Source organism: Symphodus melops (genome assembly GCF_947650265.1).
Source record: "Symphodus melops genome assembly, chromosome: 2".
NCBI classification, from domain to species: Eukaryota; Metazoa; Chordata; class Actinopteri; order Labriformes; family Labridae; genus Symphodus; species Symphodus melops.
This window is the reverse complement of record NC_136692.1, coordinates 31195863-31210705: the sequence shown is the minus strand read 5'-3', so window position 1 is coordinate 31210705 and position 14843 is coordinate 31195863. Positions and strand designations below refer to the sequence as shown.

The 14843-nt window shown below is 46.2% G+C and overlaps 1 protein-coding gene across 1 annotated transcript in view; it reads right to left on the bottom strand.

The window, feature by feature from the left end:
- LOC306819764 (sarcalumenin-like) overlaps positions 1-14180 on the bottom strand; it is a 31992-nt gene extending 17812 nt beyond the window's left edge. Inside the window, exons 1-3 of the mRNA XM_079337309.1 lie at positions 14083-14180; positions 13175-13270; positions 12157-12273 (exon numbers count right to left, since the gene is read on the bottom strand). Of these exons, the coding sequence (XP_079193435.1) occupies positions 12157-12273; positions 13175-13270; positions 14083-14155 (286 nt within the window). The 5' untranslated portion in view covers positions 14156-14180. The remainder of the gene's footprint in view (positions 1-12156; positions 12274-13174; positions 13271-14082) is intronic.
- Positions 14181-14843: the final 663 nt, after the last annotated feature.

The following is a 14843-nucleotide window of genomic DNA, read 5'->3' as shown; positions in this document are numbered from 1 at the left end:
TTCCGGACTTGGTCCGTGCCGGGACTTGAACCGGCGACCCTCCGGTTCCCAACCCAAGTCCCTACAGACTGAGCTAGTGTGTTCAGAGTGTGTGTTCAGTGTGTGTTCAGTGTGTGTTCAGTGTGTTCAGTGTGTTCAGTGTGTGTTCAGTGTGTTCAGTGTGTTCAGTGTGTTCAGTGTGTGTTCAGTGTGTTCAGAGTGTGTTCAGTGTGTGTTCAGTGTGTCTTCAGTGGGTTCAGTGTGTGTGTTCAGTGTGTGTTCAGTGTGTTCAGTGTGTGTTCAGTGTGTGTTCAGTGTGTTCAGTGTGTTCAGTGTGTGTTCAGTGTGTGTTCAGTGTGTGTTCAGTGTCTTCAGTGTGTTCAGTGTGTGTTCAGTGTGTGTTCAGTGTGTGTTCAGTGTGTGTTCAGTGTCTTCAGTGTGTTCAGTGTGTGTTCAGTGTGTGTTCAGTGTGTTCAGTGTGTTCAGAGTGTTCAGTGTGTTCAGTGTGTTCAGTGTGTGTTCAGTGTGTGTTCAGTGTGTTCAGAGTGTTCAGTGAGTTCAGTGTGTGTGTTCAGTGTGTTCAGTGTGTTCAGTGTGTTCAGAGTGTTCAGTGTGTTCAGTGTGTTCAGTGTGTGTTCAGTGTGTGTGTTCAGAGTGTTCAGTGTGTTCAGTGTGTGTTCAGTGTGTGTGTTCAGAGTGTTCAGTGTGTTCAGTGTGTGTTCAGTGTGTTCAGAGTGTTCAGTGTGTTCAGTGTGTGTTCAGTGTGTTCAGTGTGTTCAGAGTGTTCAGTGTGTTCAGAGTGTTCAGTGTGTTCAGTGTGTGTTCAGTGTGTGTTCAGTGTGTGTTCAGTGTGTGTTCAGTGTGTGTTCAGTGTGTTCAGTGTGTTCAGTGTGTTCAGAGTGTTCAGTGTGTTCAGTGTGTTCAGTGTGTGTTCAGTGTGTTCAGAGTGTTCAGTGTGTTCAGTGTGTTCAGTGTGTGTTCAGTGTGTGTGTTCAGAGTGTTCAGTGTGTGTTAAGTGTGTTCAGTGTGTGTTCAGTGTGTGTTCAGTGTGTTCAGTGTGTTCAGTGTGTTCAGAGTGTTCAGTGTGTGTTCAGAGTGTTCAGTGTGTTCAGTGTGTGTTCAGTGTGTTCAGTGTGTGTTCAGTGTGTGTGTTCAGAGTGTTCAGTGTGTGTTCAGTGTGTTCAGTGTGTTCAGTGTGTTCAGTGTGTGTTCAGTGTGTGTGTTCAGAGTGTTCAGTGTGTTCAGTGTGTTCAGTGTGTGTTCAGTGTGTTCAATGTGTGTTCAGTGTGTGTGTTCAGAGTGTTCAGTGTGTTCAGTGTGTTCAGTGTGTGTTCAGTGTGTTCAGTGTGTTCAGTGTGTTCAGTGTGTTCAGAGTGTTCAGTGTGTTCAAAGTGTTCATTGTGTTAAGAGTGTTCAGTGTGTTCAGTGTGTGTTCAGTGTGTTCAGTGTGTGTTCAGTGTGTGTTCAGTGTGTTCAGTGTGTGTTCAGAGTGTTCAGTGTGTTCAGAGTGTTCAGTGTGTGTTCAGTGTGTTCAGTGTGTTCAGAGTGTTCAGTGTGTGTTCAGTGTGTTCAGTGTGTGTTCAGTGTGTGTTCAGTGTGTGTTCAGTGTGTGTTCAGTGTGTGTTCAGTGTGTTCAGTGTGTTCAGTGTGTTCAGAGTGTTCAGTGTGTTCAGTGTGTGTTCAGTGTGTTCAGTGTGTTCAGAGTGTTCAGTGTGTGTTCAGTGTGTTCAGTGTGTGTTCAGTGTGTTCAGTGTGTTCATTGTGTGTTCAGTGTGTTCAGTGTGTTCAGTGTGTTTTCAGTGTGTTCAGTGTGTTCAGTGTGTTCAGTGTGTGTTCAGAGTGTTCAGAGTGTTCAGTGTGTTCAGTGTGTTCAGTGTGTTCAGTGTGTTCAGTGTGTTCAGTGTGTGTGTTCAGAGTGTTCAGTGTGTTCAGTGTGTTCAGTGTGTTCAGTGTGTTCAGTGTGTGTTCAGTGTGTGTTCAGTGTGTGTGTTCAGTGTGTGTTCAGTGTGTGTTCAGTGTGTGTTCAGTGTGTGTTCAGTGTGTTCAGTGTGTGTTCAGAGTGTTCAGTGTGTTCAGTGTGTTCAGTGTGTTCAGTGTGTGTTCAGTGTGTGTTCAGTGTGTGTTCAGTGTGTGTTCAGTGTGTTCAGTGTGTGTGTTCAGAGTGTTCAGTGTGTTCAGTGTGTTCAGTGTGTTCAGTGTGTGTTCAGTGTGTTCAGTGTGTGTTCAGTGTGTGTTCAGTGTGTGTTCAGTGTGTTCAGTGTGTTCAGTGTGTTCAGTGTGTGTTCAGTGTGTTCAGTGTGTTCAGTGTGTGTGTTCAGTGTGTTCAGTGTGTTCAGTGTGTTCAGTGTGTTCAGTGTGTTCAGTGTGTGTTCAGTGTGTTCAGTGTGTTCAGTGTGTTCAGTGTGTTCAGTGTGTGTTCAGTGTGTTCAGTGTGTTCAGTGTGTTCAGTGTGTGTTCAGAGTGTTCAGTGTGTTCAGTGTGTTCAGAGTGTGTGTTCAGAGTGTTCAGTGTGTTCAGTGTGTTCAGTGTGTGTTCAGAGTGTTCAGTGTGTTCAGTGTGTTCAGTGTGTGTTCAGTGTGTGTGTTCAGAGTGTTCAGAGTGTTCAGTGTGTTCAGTGTGTTCAGTTTGTGTTCGGTGTGTTCAGTGTGTTCAGTGTGTTCAGTGTGTTCAGTGTGTGTTCAGTGTGTTCAGTGTGTTCAGTGTGTGTTCAGTGTGTTCAGTGTGTGTTCAGTGTGTGTGTTCAGAGTGTTCAGTGTGTTCAGTGTGTGTGTTCAGTGTGTGTGTTCAGTGTGTGTTCAGTGTGTGTTCAGTGTGTGTGTTCAGTGTGTTCAGTGTGTTCAGTGTGTGTTCAGTGTGTTCAGAGTGTTCAGTGTGTTCAGAGTGTGTTCAGTGTGTTCAGTGTGTGTTCAGTGTGTTCAGTGTGTTCAGTGTGTGTTCAGTGTGTTCAGTGTGTTCAGTGTGTTCAGTGTGTGTTCAGTGTGTTCAGAGTGTGTTCAGTGTGTTCAGTGTGTGTTCAGTGTGTTCAGAGTGTGTTCAGTGTGTTCAGTGTGTGTTCAGTGTGTTCAGTGTGTGTTCAGTGTGTTCAGTGTGTGTTCAGTGTCTTCAGTGTGTGTTCAGTGTGTTCAGTGTGTGTTCAGTGTGTTCAGTGTGTGTTCAGTGTCTTCAGTGTGTTCAGTGTGTGTTCAGTGTGTGTTCAGTGTGTTCAGTGTGTGTTCAGTGTGTGTTCAGTGTCTTCAGTGTGTTCAGTGTGTGTTCAGTGTGTGTTCAGTGTGTTCAGTGTGTGTTCAGTGTGTGTTCAGTGTGTTCAGTGTGTGTGTTCAGTGTGTGTTCAGTGTGTGTTCAGTGTGTTCAGTGTGTTCAGTGTGTGTGTTCAGTGTGTGTTCAGTGTGTGTTCAGTGTGTTCAGTGTGTTCAGTGTGTTCAGAGTGTGTTCAGTGTGTTTTTATTTTTTATATACTTTATTAATCCCACGAGGGGAAATTCGGTTTTCACTCTGCATTAATGGAGAGGTCTCAGATTGAGGTTGCTGCCCACAGCGGGCGCTCCAGAGCAGTTTTTTTTTGGGTTTGGTGCCTTGCTCAGGGGCACCTCGGCAGTGCTCAGGAAATTGACTGGCACCTCTCCAGCTACCAGCCCAGTTTCCGGACTTGGTCCGTGCCGGGACTTGAACCGGCGACCCTCCGGTTCCCAACCCAAGTCCCTACAGACTGAGCTAGTGTGTTCAGAGTGTGTGTTCAGTGTGTGTGTTCAGAGTGTGTGTTCAGTGTGTGTGTTCAGAGTGTGTGTTCAGTGTGTGTGTTCAGAGTGTGTGTTCAGAGTGTGTGTTCAGTGTGTTCAGTGTGTGTGTTCAGAGTGTGTGTTCAGTGTGTTCAGTGTGTGTGTTCAGAGTGTGTTCAGAGTGTGTGTTCAGAGTGTGTGTTCAGAGTGTGTGTTCAGTGTGTTCAGTGTGTGTTCAGAATGTGTGTTCAGTGTGTGTTCAGTGTGTGTTCAGAGTGTGTTCAGTGTGTGTGTTCAGTGTGTGTTCAGAGTGTGTTCAGTGTGTGTGTTCAGTGTGTGTTCAGTGTGTGTGTTCAGTGTGTGTTCAGTGTGTGTGTTCAGTGTGTGTTCAGTGTGTGTTCAGAGTGTGTGTTCAGTGTGTGTTCAGAGTGTGTGTTCAGTGTGTTCAGTGTGTGTTCAGAGTGTGTGTTCAGTGTGTGTGTTCAGAGTGTGTGTTCAGTGTGTTCAGTGTGTGTTCAGAATGTGTGTTCAGTGTGTGTTCAGAGTGTGTGTTCAGAATGTGTGTTCAGTGTGTGTGTTCAGTGTGTGTGTTCAGTGTGTGTGTTCAGAGTGTGTGTTCAGTGTGTGTGTTCAGAATGTGTGTTCAGAATGTGTGTTCAGTGTGTGTTCAGAGTGTGTGTTCAGAGTGTGTGTTCAGTGTGTGTGTTCAGTGTGTGTGTTCAGTGTGTGTTCAGTGTGTGTGTTCAGTGTGTGTGTTCAGAGTGTGTGTTCAGAGTGTGTGTTCAGAATGTGTGTTCAGTGTGTGTGTTCAGAGTGTGTGTTCAGTGTGTGTGTTCAGAGTGTGTGTTCAGTGTGTGTGTTCAGAATGTGTGTTCAGAATGTGTGTTCAGTGTGTGTGTTCAGAGTGTGTGTTCAGTGTGTGTGTTCAGAATGTGTGTTCAGAGTGTGTGTTCAGAGTGTGTGTTCAGAGTGTGTTCAGAGTGTGTGTTCAGTGTGTGTGTTCAGTGTGTGTGTTCAGTGTGTGTGTTCAGAGTGTGTGTTCAGTGTGTGTGTTCAGAGTGTGTGTTCAGTGTGTGTGTTCAGAGTGTGTGTTCAGAGTGTGTGTTCAGTGTGTGTGTTCAGTGTGTGTGTTCAGTGTGTGTGTTCAGAGTGTGTTCAGAGTGTGTGTTCAGAGTGTGTGTTCAGTGTGTGTGTTCAGAATGTGTGTTCAGTGTGTGTGTTCAGTGTGTGTGTTCAGAGTGTGTGTTCAGTGTGTGTGTTCAGAATGTGTGTTCAGAATGTGTGTTCAGTGTGTGTTCAGTGTATGTGTTCAGTGTGTGTGTTCAGTGTGTGTGTTCAGTGTGTGTTCAGAGTGTGTGTTCAGTGTGTGTGTTCAGTGTGTGTTCAGAGTGTGTGTTCAGTGTGTGTGTTCAGTGTGTGTTCAGTGTGTGTTCAGAGTGTGTGTTCAGTGTGTGTGTTCAGTGTGTGTGTTCAGTGTGTGTTCAGTGTGTGTGTTCAGTGTGTGTTCAGTGTGTGTTCAGAGTGTGTGTTCAGTGTGTGTTCAGTGTGTGTTCAGAGTGTGTGTTCAGTGTGTTCAGAGTGTGTGTTCAGAGTGTGTGTTCAGAGTGTGTGTTCAGAGTGTGTGTTCAGAGTGTGTTCAGAGTGTGTGTTCAGAGTGTGTTCAGAGTGTGTGTTCAGAGTGTGTTCAGAGTGTGTGTTCAGAGTGTGTGTTCAGTGTGTGTGTGTTCAGAGTGTGTGTTCAGAGTGTGTTCAGTGTGTGTGTTCAGAGTGTGTTCAGTGTGTGTGTTCAGTGTGTGTTCAGTGTGTGTGTTCAGTGTGTGTTCAGTGTGTGTTCAGAGTGTGTGTTCAGTGTGTGTTCAGTGTGTGTGTTCAGTGTGTGTTCAGTGTGTGTGTTCAGTGTGTGTTCAGTGTGTGTGTTCAGTGTGTGTGTTCAGTGTGTGTTCAGAGTGTGTGTTCAGTGTGTGTTCAGTGTGTGTGTTCAGTGTGTGTTCAGTGTGTGTGTTCAGTGTGTGTTCAGTGTGTGTTCAGAGTGTGTGTTCAGTGTGTGTGTTCAGTGTGTGTTCAGAGTGTGTGTTCAGTGTGTTCAGTGTGTGTTCAGAATGTGTGTTCAGTGTGTGTTCAGAGTGTGTGTTCAGAATGTGTGTTCAGTGTGTGTGTTCAGAGTGTGTGTTCAGAGTGTGTGTTCAGTGTGTGTTCAGTGTGTGTGTTCAGAGTGTGTGTTCAGTGTGTGTTCAGAGTGTGTGTTCAGTGTGTGTGTTCAGTGTGTGTGTTCAGTGTGTGTGTTCAGAGTGTGTGTTCAGTGTGTGTGTTCAGAATGTGTGTTCAGAATGTGTGTTCAGTGTGTGTGTTCAGAGTGTGTGTTCAGTGTGTGTTCAGAGTGTGTGTTCAGTGTGTGTGTTCAGTGTGTGTGTTCAGAGTGTGTGTTCAGTGTGTGTGTTCAGAGTGTGTGTTCAGAGTGTGTGTTCAGTGTGTGTGTTCAGTGTGTGTTCAGAGTGTGTGTTCAGAGTGTGTTCAGTGTGTGTGTTCAGAGTGTGTGTTCAGAGTGTGTGTTCAGAGTGTGTTCAGTGTGTGTGTTCAGAGTGTGTGTTCAGAGTGTGTGTTCAGAGTGTGTGTTCAGAGTGTGTGTTCAGAGTGTGTTCAGAGTGTGTGTTCAGAATGTGTGTTCAGAGTGTGTGTTCAGAGTGTGTTCAGAGTGTGTGTTCAGAGTGTGTGTTCAGAGTGTGTGTTCAGAGTGTGTGTTCAGAGTGTGTGTTCAGAGTGTGTGTTCAGAATGTGTGTTCAGAGTGTGTGTTCAGAGTGTGTGTTCAGAGTGTGTGTTCAGAGTGTGTGTTCAGAGTGTGTGTTCAGAATGTGTGTTCAGAGTGTGTGTTCAGAGTGTGTGTTCAGAGTGTGTGTTCAGAGTGTGTGTTCAGAGTGTGTGTTCAGAGTGTGTTCAGAGTGTGTGTTCAGAGTGTGTGTTCAGAGTGTGTGTTCAGAGTGTGTGTTCAGAGTGTGTGTTCAGTGTGTGTGTTCAGAGTGTGTGTTCAGTGTGTGTGTTCAGTGTGTTCAGAGTGTGTGTTCAGAATGTGTGTTCAGAGTGTGTGTTCAGTGTGTGTTCAGTGTGTGTGTTCAGTGTGTGTGTTCAGAGTGTGTGTTCAGAGTGTGTGTTCAGTGTGTGTGTTCAGTGTGTGTGTTCAGTGTGTGTGTTCAGTGTGTGTTCAGTGTGTGTGTTCAGTGTGTGTGTTCAGTGTGTGTGTTCAGTGTGTGTTCAGTGTGTGTTCAGTGTGTGTTCAGTGTGTGTGTTCAGAGTGTGTGTTCAGAGTGTGTGTTCAGAGTGTGTTCAGAGTGTGTGTTCAGAATGTGTGTTCAGAGTGTGTGTTCAGTGTGTGTGTTCAGTGTGTGTGTTCAGAGTGTGTGTTCAGTGTGTTCAGAGTGTGTGTTCAGAATGTGTGTTCAGAGTGTGTGTTCAGTGTGTGTGTTCAGAGTGTGTGTTCAGAGTGTGTGTTCAGTGTGTTCAGAGTGTGTGTTCAGAATGTGTGTTCAGAGTGTGTGTTCAGTGTGTGTGTTCAGAGTGTGTGTTCAGTGTGTGTGTTCAGAGTGTGTGTTCAGAGTGTGTGTTCAGAATGTGTGTTCAGAGTGTGTGTTCAGAGTGTGTGTTCAGAGTGTGTGTTCAGTGTGTGTGTTCAGAGTGTGTGTTCAGAGTGTGTGTTCAGTGTGTGTGTTCAGAGTGTGTGTTCAGTGTGTGTGTTCAGAGTGTGTGTTCAGAGTGTGTGTTCAGAATGTGTGTTCAGAGTGTGTGTTCAGAGTGTGTGTTCAGAGTGTGTGTTCAGTGTGTGTGTTCAGAGTGTGTGTTCAGAGTGTGTGTTCAGTGTGTGTGTTCAGTGTGTGTGTTCAGTGTGTGTGTTCAGTGTGTGTGTTCAGAGTGTGTGTTCAGAGTGTGTGTTCAGAATGTGTGTTCAGAATGTGTGTTCAGAGTGTGTGTTCAGAGTGTGTGTTCAGAGTGTGTGTTCAGAATGTGTGTTCAGTGTGTGTGTTCAGAGTGTGTGTTCAGAGTGTGTGTTCAGTGTGTGTGTTCAGTGTGTGTGTTCAGTGTGTGTGTTCAGTGTGGGTGTTCAGAGTGTGTGTTCAGAGTGTGTGTTCAGAATGTGTGTTCAGAATGTGTGTTCAGTGTGTGTTCAGAGTGTGTGTTCAGTGTGTGTGTTCAGTGTGTGTGTTCAGAGTGTGTTCAGAGTGTGTTCAGAGTGTGTGTTCAGAGTGTGTGTTCAGAGTGTGTGTTCAGAGTGTGTGTTCAGAGTGTGTTCAGAGTGTGTGTTCAGAGTGTGTGTTCAGAGTGTGTTCAGAATGTGTGTTCAGAGTGTGTGTTCAGAGTGTGTGTTCAGAGTGTGTGTTCAGAGTGTGTGTTCAGAGTGTGTGTTCAGAGTGTGTGTTCAGAATGTGTGTTCAGAGTGTGTTCAGAGTGTGTGTTCAGAGTGTGTGTTCAGAGTGTGTGTTCAGAGTGTGTGTTCAGAGTGTGTTCAGAGTGTGTGTTCAGAGTGTGTGTTCAGAATGTGTGTTCAGAGTGTGTGTTCAGAGTGTGTGTTCAGAGTGTGTGTTCAGAGTGTGTGTTCAGAGTGTGTTCAGTGTGTGTGTTCAGAGTGTGTGTTCAGAGTGTGTGTTCAGAGTGTGTGTTCAGTGTGTGTGTTCAGAATGTGTGTTCAGAGTGTGTGTTCAGAGTGTGTGTTCAGAGTGTGTTCAGAGTGTGTGTTCAGAGTGTGTGTTCAGAATGTGTGTTCAGAGTGTGTTCAGTGTGTGTGTTCAGAGTGTGTTCAGTGTGTGTGTTCAGAGTGTGTGTTCAGAGTGTGTGTTCAGAGTGTGTGTTCAGAGTGTGTGTTCAGAGTGTGTGTTCAGAGTGTGTTCAGAGTGTGTGTTCAGAGTGTGTGTTCAGAATGTGTGTTCAGAGTGTGTTCAGAGTGTGTGTTCAGAGTGTGTGTTCAGAGTGTGTGTTCAGAGTGTGTGTTCAGAGTGTGTGTTCAGAGTGTGTTCAGAGTGTGTGTTCAGAATGTGTGTTCAGAGTGTGTGTTCAGAGTGTGTGTTCAGAGTGTGTGTTCAGAATGTGTGTTCAGAGTGTGTTCAGTGTGTGTTCAGTGTGTGTGTTCAGTGTGTGTGTTCAGTGTGTGTGTTCAGTGTGTGTGTTCAGTGTGTGTGTTCAGTGTGTGTTCAGTGTGTTCAGTGTGTGTTCAGTGTGTTCAGTGTGTGTTCAGTGTGTGTGTTCAGAGTGTGTGTTCAGAGTGTGTGTTCAGAGTGTGTTCAGAGTGTGTGTTCAGAATGTGTGTTCAGAGTGTGTGTTCAGTGTGTGTGTTCAGTGTGTGTGTTCAGAGTGTGTGTTCAGTGTGTTCAGAGTGTGTGTTCAGAATGTGTGTTCAGAGTGTGTGTTCAGTGTGTGTGTTCAGAGTGTGTGTTCAGAGTGTGTGTTCAGTGTGTTCAGAGTGTGTGTTCAGAATGTGTGTTCAGAGTGTGTGTTCAGAGTGTGTGTTCAGAGTGTGTGTTCAGAGTGTGTGTTCAGAATGTGTGTTCAGAGTGTGTGTTCAGAGTGTGTGTTCAGAGTGTGTGTTCAGTGTGTGTGTTCAGAGTGTGTGTTCAGTGTGTGTGTTCAGAGTGTGTGTTCAGAGTGTGTGTTCAGAATGTGTGTTCAGAGTGTGTGTTTAGAGTGTGTGTTCAGAGTGTGTGTTCAGTGTGTGTGTTCAGAGTGTGTGTTCAGAGTGTGTGTTCAGAGTGTGTGTTCAGTGTGTGTGTTCAGTGTGTGTGTGTTCAGTGTGTGTGTTCAGTGTGTGTGTTCAGAGTGTGTGTTCAGAGTGTGTGTTCAGTGTGTGTGTTCAGTGTGTGTGTTCAGTGTGTGTGTTCAGTGTGTGTGTTCAGAGTGTGTGTTCAGAGTGTGTGTTCAGAATGTGTGTTCAGTGTGTGTGTTCAGTGTGTGTGTTCAGTGTGTGTGTTCAGTGTGTGTGTTCAGTGTGTGTGTTCAGTGTGTGTGTTCAGAGTGTGTTCAGAGTGTGTGTTCAGAGTGTGTGTTCAGAGTGTGTGTTCAGTGTGTGTGTTCAGAGTGTGTGTTCAGAGTGTGTGTTCAGTGTGTTCAGAGTGTGTGTTCAGAATGTGTGTTCAGAGTGTGTGTTCAGTGTGTGTGTTCAGAGTGTGTGTTCAGTGTGTGTGTTCAGAGTGTGTGTTCAGAGTGTGTGTTCAGAATGTGTGTTCAGAGTGTGTGTTCAGAGTGTGTGTTCAGAGTGTGTGTTCAGTGTGTGTGTTCAGAGTGTGTGTTCAGAGTGTGTGTTCAGTGTGTGTGTTCAGAGTGTGTGTTCAGTGTGTGTGTTCAGAGTGTGTGTTCAGAGTGTGTGTTCAGAATGTGTGTTCAGAGTGTGTGTTCAGAATGTGTGTTCAGAGTGTGTGTTCAGAGTGTGTGTTCAGAGTGTGTGTTCAGAGTGTGTGTTCAGTGTGTGTGTTCAGAGTGTGTGTTCAGAGTGTGTGTTCAGTGTGTGTGTTCAGTGTGTGTGTTCAGTGTGTGTGTTCAGTGTGGGTGTTCAGAGTGTGTGTTCAGAGTGTGTGTTCAGAATGTGTGTTCAGTGTGTGTTCAGAGTGTGTGTTCAGTGTGTGTGTTCAGTGTGTGTGTTCAGAGTGTGTTCAGAGTGTGTTCAGAGTGTGTGTTCAGAGTGTGTGTTCAGAGTGTGTGTTCAGAGTGTGTGTTCAGAGTGTGTTCAGAGTGTGTGTTCAGAGTGTGTGTTCAGAGTGTGTTCAGAATGTGTGTTCAGAGTGTGTGTTCAGAGTGTGTGTTCAGAGTGTGTGTTCAGAGTGTGTGTTCAGAGTGTGTGTTCAGAGTGTGTGTTCAGAATGTGTGTTCAGAGTGTGTTCAGAGTGTGTGTTCAGAGTGTGTGTTCAGAGTGTGTTCAGAATGTGTGTTCAGAGTGTGTGTTCAGAGTGTGTGTTCAGAGTGTGTTCAGAGTGTGTGTTCAGAGTGTGTGTTCAGAATGTGTGTTCAGAGTGTGTTCAGTGTGTGTGTTCAGAGTGTGTTCAGTGTGTGTGTTCAGAGTGTGTGTTCAGAGTGTGTGTTCAGAGTGTGTGTTCAGAGTGTGTGTTCAGAGTGTGTGTTCAGAGTGTGTGTTCAGAGTGTGTTCAGAGTGTGTGTTCAGAGTGTGTGTTCAGAATGTGTGTTCAGAGTGTGTTCAGAGTGTGTGTTCAGAGTGTGTGTTCAGAGTGTGTGTTCAGAGTGTGTGTTCAGAGTGTGTGTTCAGAGTGTGTTCAGAGTGTGTGTTCAGAATGTGTGTTCAGAGTGTGTGTTCAGAGTGTGTGTTCAGAGTGTGTGTTCAGAATGTGTGTTCAGAGTGTGTTCAGTGTGTGTTCAGTGTGTGTGTTCAGTGTGTGTGTTCAGTGTGTGTGTTCAGTGTGTGTGTTCAGTGTGTGTGTTCAGTGTGTGTTCAGTGTGTTCAGTGTGTGTTCAGTGTGTTCAGTGTGTGTTCAGTGTGTGTGTTCAGAGTGTGTGTTCAGAGTGTGTTCAGAGTGTGTGTTCAGAATGTGTGTTCAGAGTGTGTGTTCAGTGTGTGTGTTCAGAGTGTGTGTTCAGTGTGTGTGTTCAGAGTGTGTGTTCAGTGTGTTCAGAGTGTGTGTTCAGAATGTGTGTTCAGAGTGTGTGTTCAGTGTGTGTGTTCAGAGTGTGTGTTCAGAGTGTGTGTTCAGTGTGTTCAGAGTGTGTGTTCAGAATGTGTGTTCAGAGTGTGTGTTCAGTGTGTGTGTTCAGAGTGTGTGTTCAGAGTGTGTGTTCAGAATGTGTGTTCAGAGTGTGTGTTCAGAGTGTGTGTTCAGAGTGTGTGTTCAGTGTGTGTGTTCAGAGTGTGTGTTCAGTGTGTGTGTTCAGAGTGTGTGTTCAGAGTGTGTGTTCAGAATGTGTGTTCAGAGTGTGTGTTCAGAGTGTGTGTTCAGAGTGTGTGTTCAGAATGTGTGTTCAGAGTGTGTGTTTAGAGTGTGTGTTCAGAGTGTGTGTTCAGTGTGTGTGTTCAGAGTGTGTTCAGTGTGTGTGTGTTCAGTGTGTGTGTTCAGTGTGTGTGTGTTCAGTGTGTGTGTTCAGTGTGTGTGTTCAGAGTGTGTGTTCAGAGTGTGTGTTCAGTGTGTGTGTTCAGTGTGTGTGTTCAGTGTGTGTGTTCAGTGTGTGTGTTCAGAGTGTGTGTTCAGAGTGTGTGTTCAGAATGTGTGTTCAGTGTGTGTGTTCAGTGTGTGTGTTCAGTGTGTGTGTTCAGTGTGTGTGTTCAGTGTGTGTGTTCAGAGTGTGTTCAGAGTGTGTGTTCAGAGTGTGTGTTCAGAGTGTGTGTTCAGAGTGTGTTCAGAGTGTGTTCAGAGTGTGTGTTCAGAGTGTGTGTTCAGAGTGTGTGTTCAGTGTGTGTGTTCAGAGTGTGTTCAGAGTGTGTTCAGAGTGTGTGTTCAGAGTGTGTTCAGAGTGTGTTCAGAGTGTGTGTTCAGAGTTCACCTGTGTAGAGCTGCTGGGGGGTTCCATGAAGACCCAGCAGGTAGTTGATCATGGAGGATTTGCCCACACTCCAGGGTCCCAGGAACAGAACCATGGGTTTAGAGGTCACCTCACCATCTGCACACACACACACACACACACACACACACACACACACACACACACACACACACACACACACAGACACACACACACACACACAGACACACACACACACACAGACACAGACACAGACACACACACACACACACACACAGACACAGACACAGACACACACACACAGACAGACACAGACACAGACACACACACACACAGACAGACAGACACACACACACACACACACACACACACACACAGACACACACACACACACACACACAGACAGACACAGACACACACACACACACACACAGACAGACACAGACACACACACACACACACACACAGACACACACACACACACACAGACACACACACACACACAGACACAGACACAGACACACACACACACACACACACAGACACAGACACACACACACACACACACACACACACAGACACACACACACACAGACACACACACACACACACACAGACACACACACACACACACACACAGACACACACACACACACACACATATATTTACCACTGAGTAAAGTTGATGTAATTCAGCGGTTCACCACACGGGGCAGCAGAGTCATCCTGTCCAGCCTGCAGTCTTTGTTCATGTGGTGGTGTTTTTGTCTCTGGGATTAATTAGGACTGAAAACAGGCTGTTTGAATGGGTGTGTATGTGACTTCCTGTGGCTTCTGCAGCCAGCCTCTAGTGGACACTGCAGGAACTGCAGCCAGCCTCTAGTGGACACTGCAGGAACTGCAGCCAGCCTCTAGTGGACACTGCAGGAACTGCAGCCAGCCTCTAGTGGACACTGCAGGAACTGCAGGATTTTTTGAACCTTCATGTTTCAACCTTGGATGTTGCCGCTGGTGTAGCACCGACAGGAGGCAGTCTTACCTGTGACTTCGTGCTGCCTGAGCTCGTTGTACTTGAAGGCCTGTTCCATCGGCTTGATGGTGGTGTGGTACGTGCTCAGCAGCTTCTTCATCGCAGCTTAACCACAGGAAAGTGGGAGGTTATAATTGGGATGTAATGGTGAGAAGAATCGTGTTATTAATGTTACAGATTACAGCACATGATGAATGACTCTCAGAAAGTGACTCCAACAGAGGCTGGCTCTGCTGCAGCTCTGAAATAAACCTGCTTTGAAAGAACAGAGAGGCTTTCATGCCCAGGACAGAGTTTCATTAATCACCTGCCTCCCCACGTGTCTGCACGCACACACAGACACAAACTAAAATCACCCTGTTGGACGCCAGCCCAGGACGTGGACATCATGAAGCAATCTTCTAAATAGTTTTGGCAGAAAAGCTCCAAACCTGGATTTCCTTCACATGCAAACATCTGTTTTTCTTTCCCACAGTCAGAGTCTCTGTCACGGCTCAGACCGGCCCACTAAAGTTCACATCCTGTCGCTCTCATTCTATTCTGCCGTAGCCTACACGGTGTGTGTGTCGGCCACAGGATTTTATGAGACTATGGCGGGGGTCCACTTCAAGGCCTGTGCTCAACAACCCTCACTCGCCCGTGTAGCTCTCTCTCTCCCGCTCATGTGTGCAGACCTACCGTTCTCTCTTTTGATATAATGAGGGAGAGAGGCTTTTGAAAACAGGCGGTTTGCAGCTGTTTATACCTGGACGGCCTGAGCGAACACATGTGCGCCCCACACTGTCAGGAGTCACTGGTCTATGTGGAAACAGCAGCTGGTATGATCTATAAACTGGACCGGCCTTGGCGTCCCCTCAGGCTCCTCCCCCTGGATCTGTGCACGTGTGGGTGTCATCATGTTTGAATGTGCTTCTTACCTGAGAACTCTGCTGAAGGTTCAGCTGCAGCCAATCGCAGCGTGTTCTCAATGTGGGAGCGGTCCCTCAGCATCGGGCCTGCAGCAGCCCCTTCCTGTCGCTCTGAGTAACAAACACATCACACACGTCACGTCTGCAGACATGACAAGGAACCAGAGGAAGTGTCCTCCAGATCTACCAGGGTACACATGTGGGTCTACCCCTAAAGAAGACCCTGCTAGGGCTCAGGTACTTTCTGAAGGTCCAGGGACTTTAGACAGCAGGACATGCAGAGCCGGGTGTCTCTGATTGGTCGGCCTCAGCAGGTGACGATCAGTCAAAGTAAACAGAAAAGTAACTTGTTGACTTTTTATTGAAGTGTATTTTCAGTGATTCACTCATTTCAGAAAGAATCGACCTTTATGTTTGAATCATGAAATAACTGTGATAACGATCTTCTGTATTTACAACAAAGAATCCGATATATATAAACTAATAAAATGAACTGCAGGGGTTTATATCATCTCAGGGTCAGGGTCAGGGTCAGGGTCAGGGCTAACCCTAACCCTGACCCTCAACGCCCCTGACGCAGCGAGCAGACGCTAAAGAACCAGTGACGACGAAGGCCTCTCCATGTAAAGGCTACGTGTTCATAAAAAACAGGCTGTTTGAATGGGTGTGTATGTGACTTCCTGTGCTGCTGCAGCCAGCCTCTAGTGGACACTCCAGGTACTGCAGGAGGTTACACATCAGGGGTGTGTTGGAGCTAAAGCCGTGTTTCT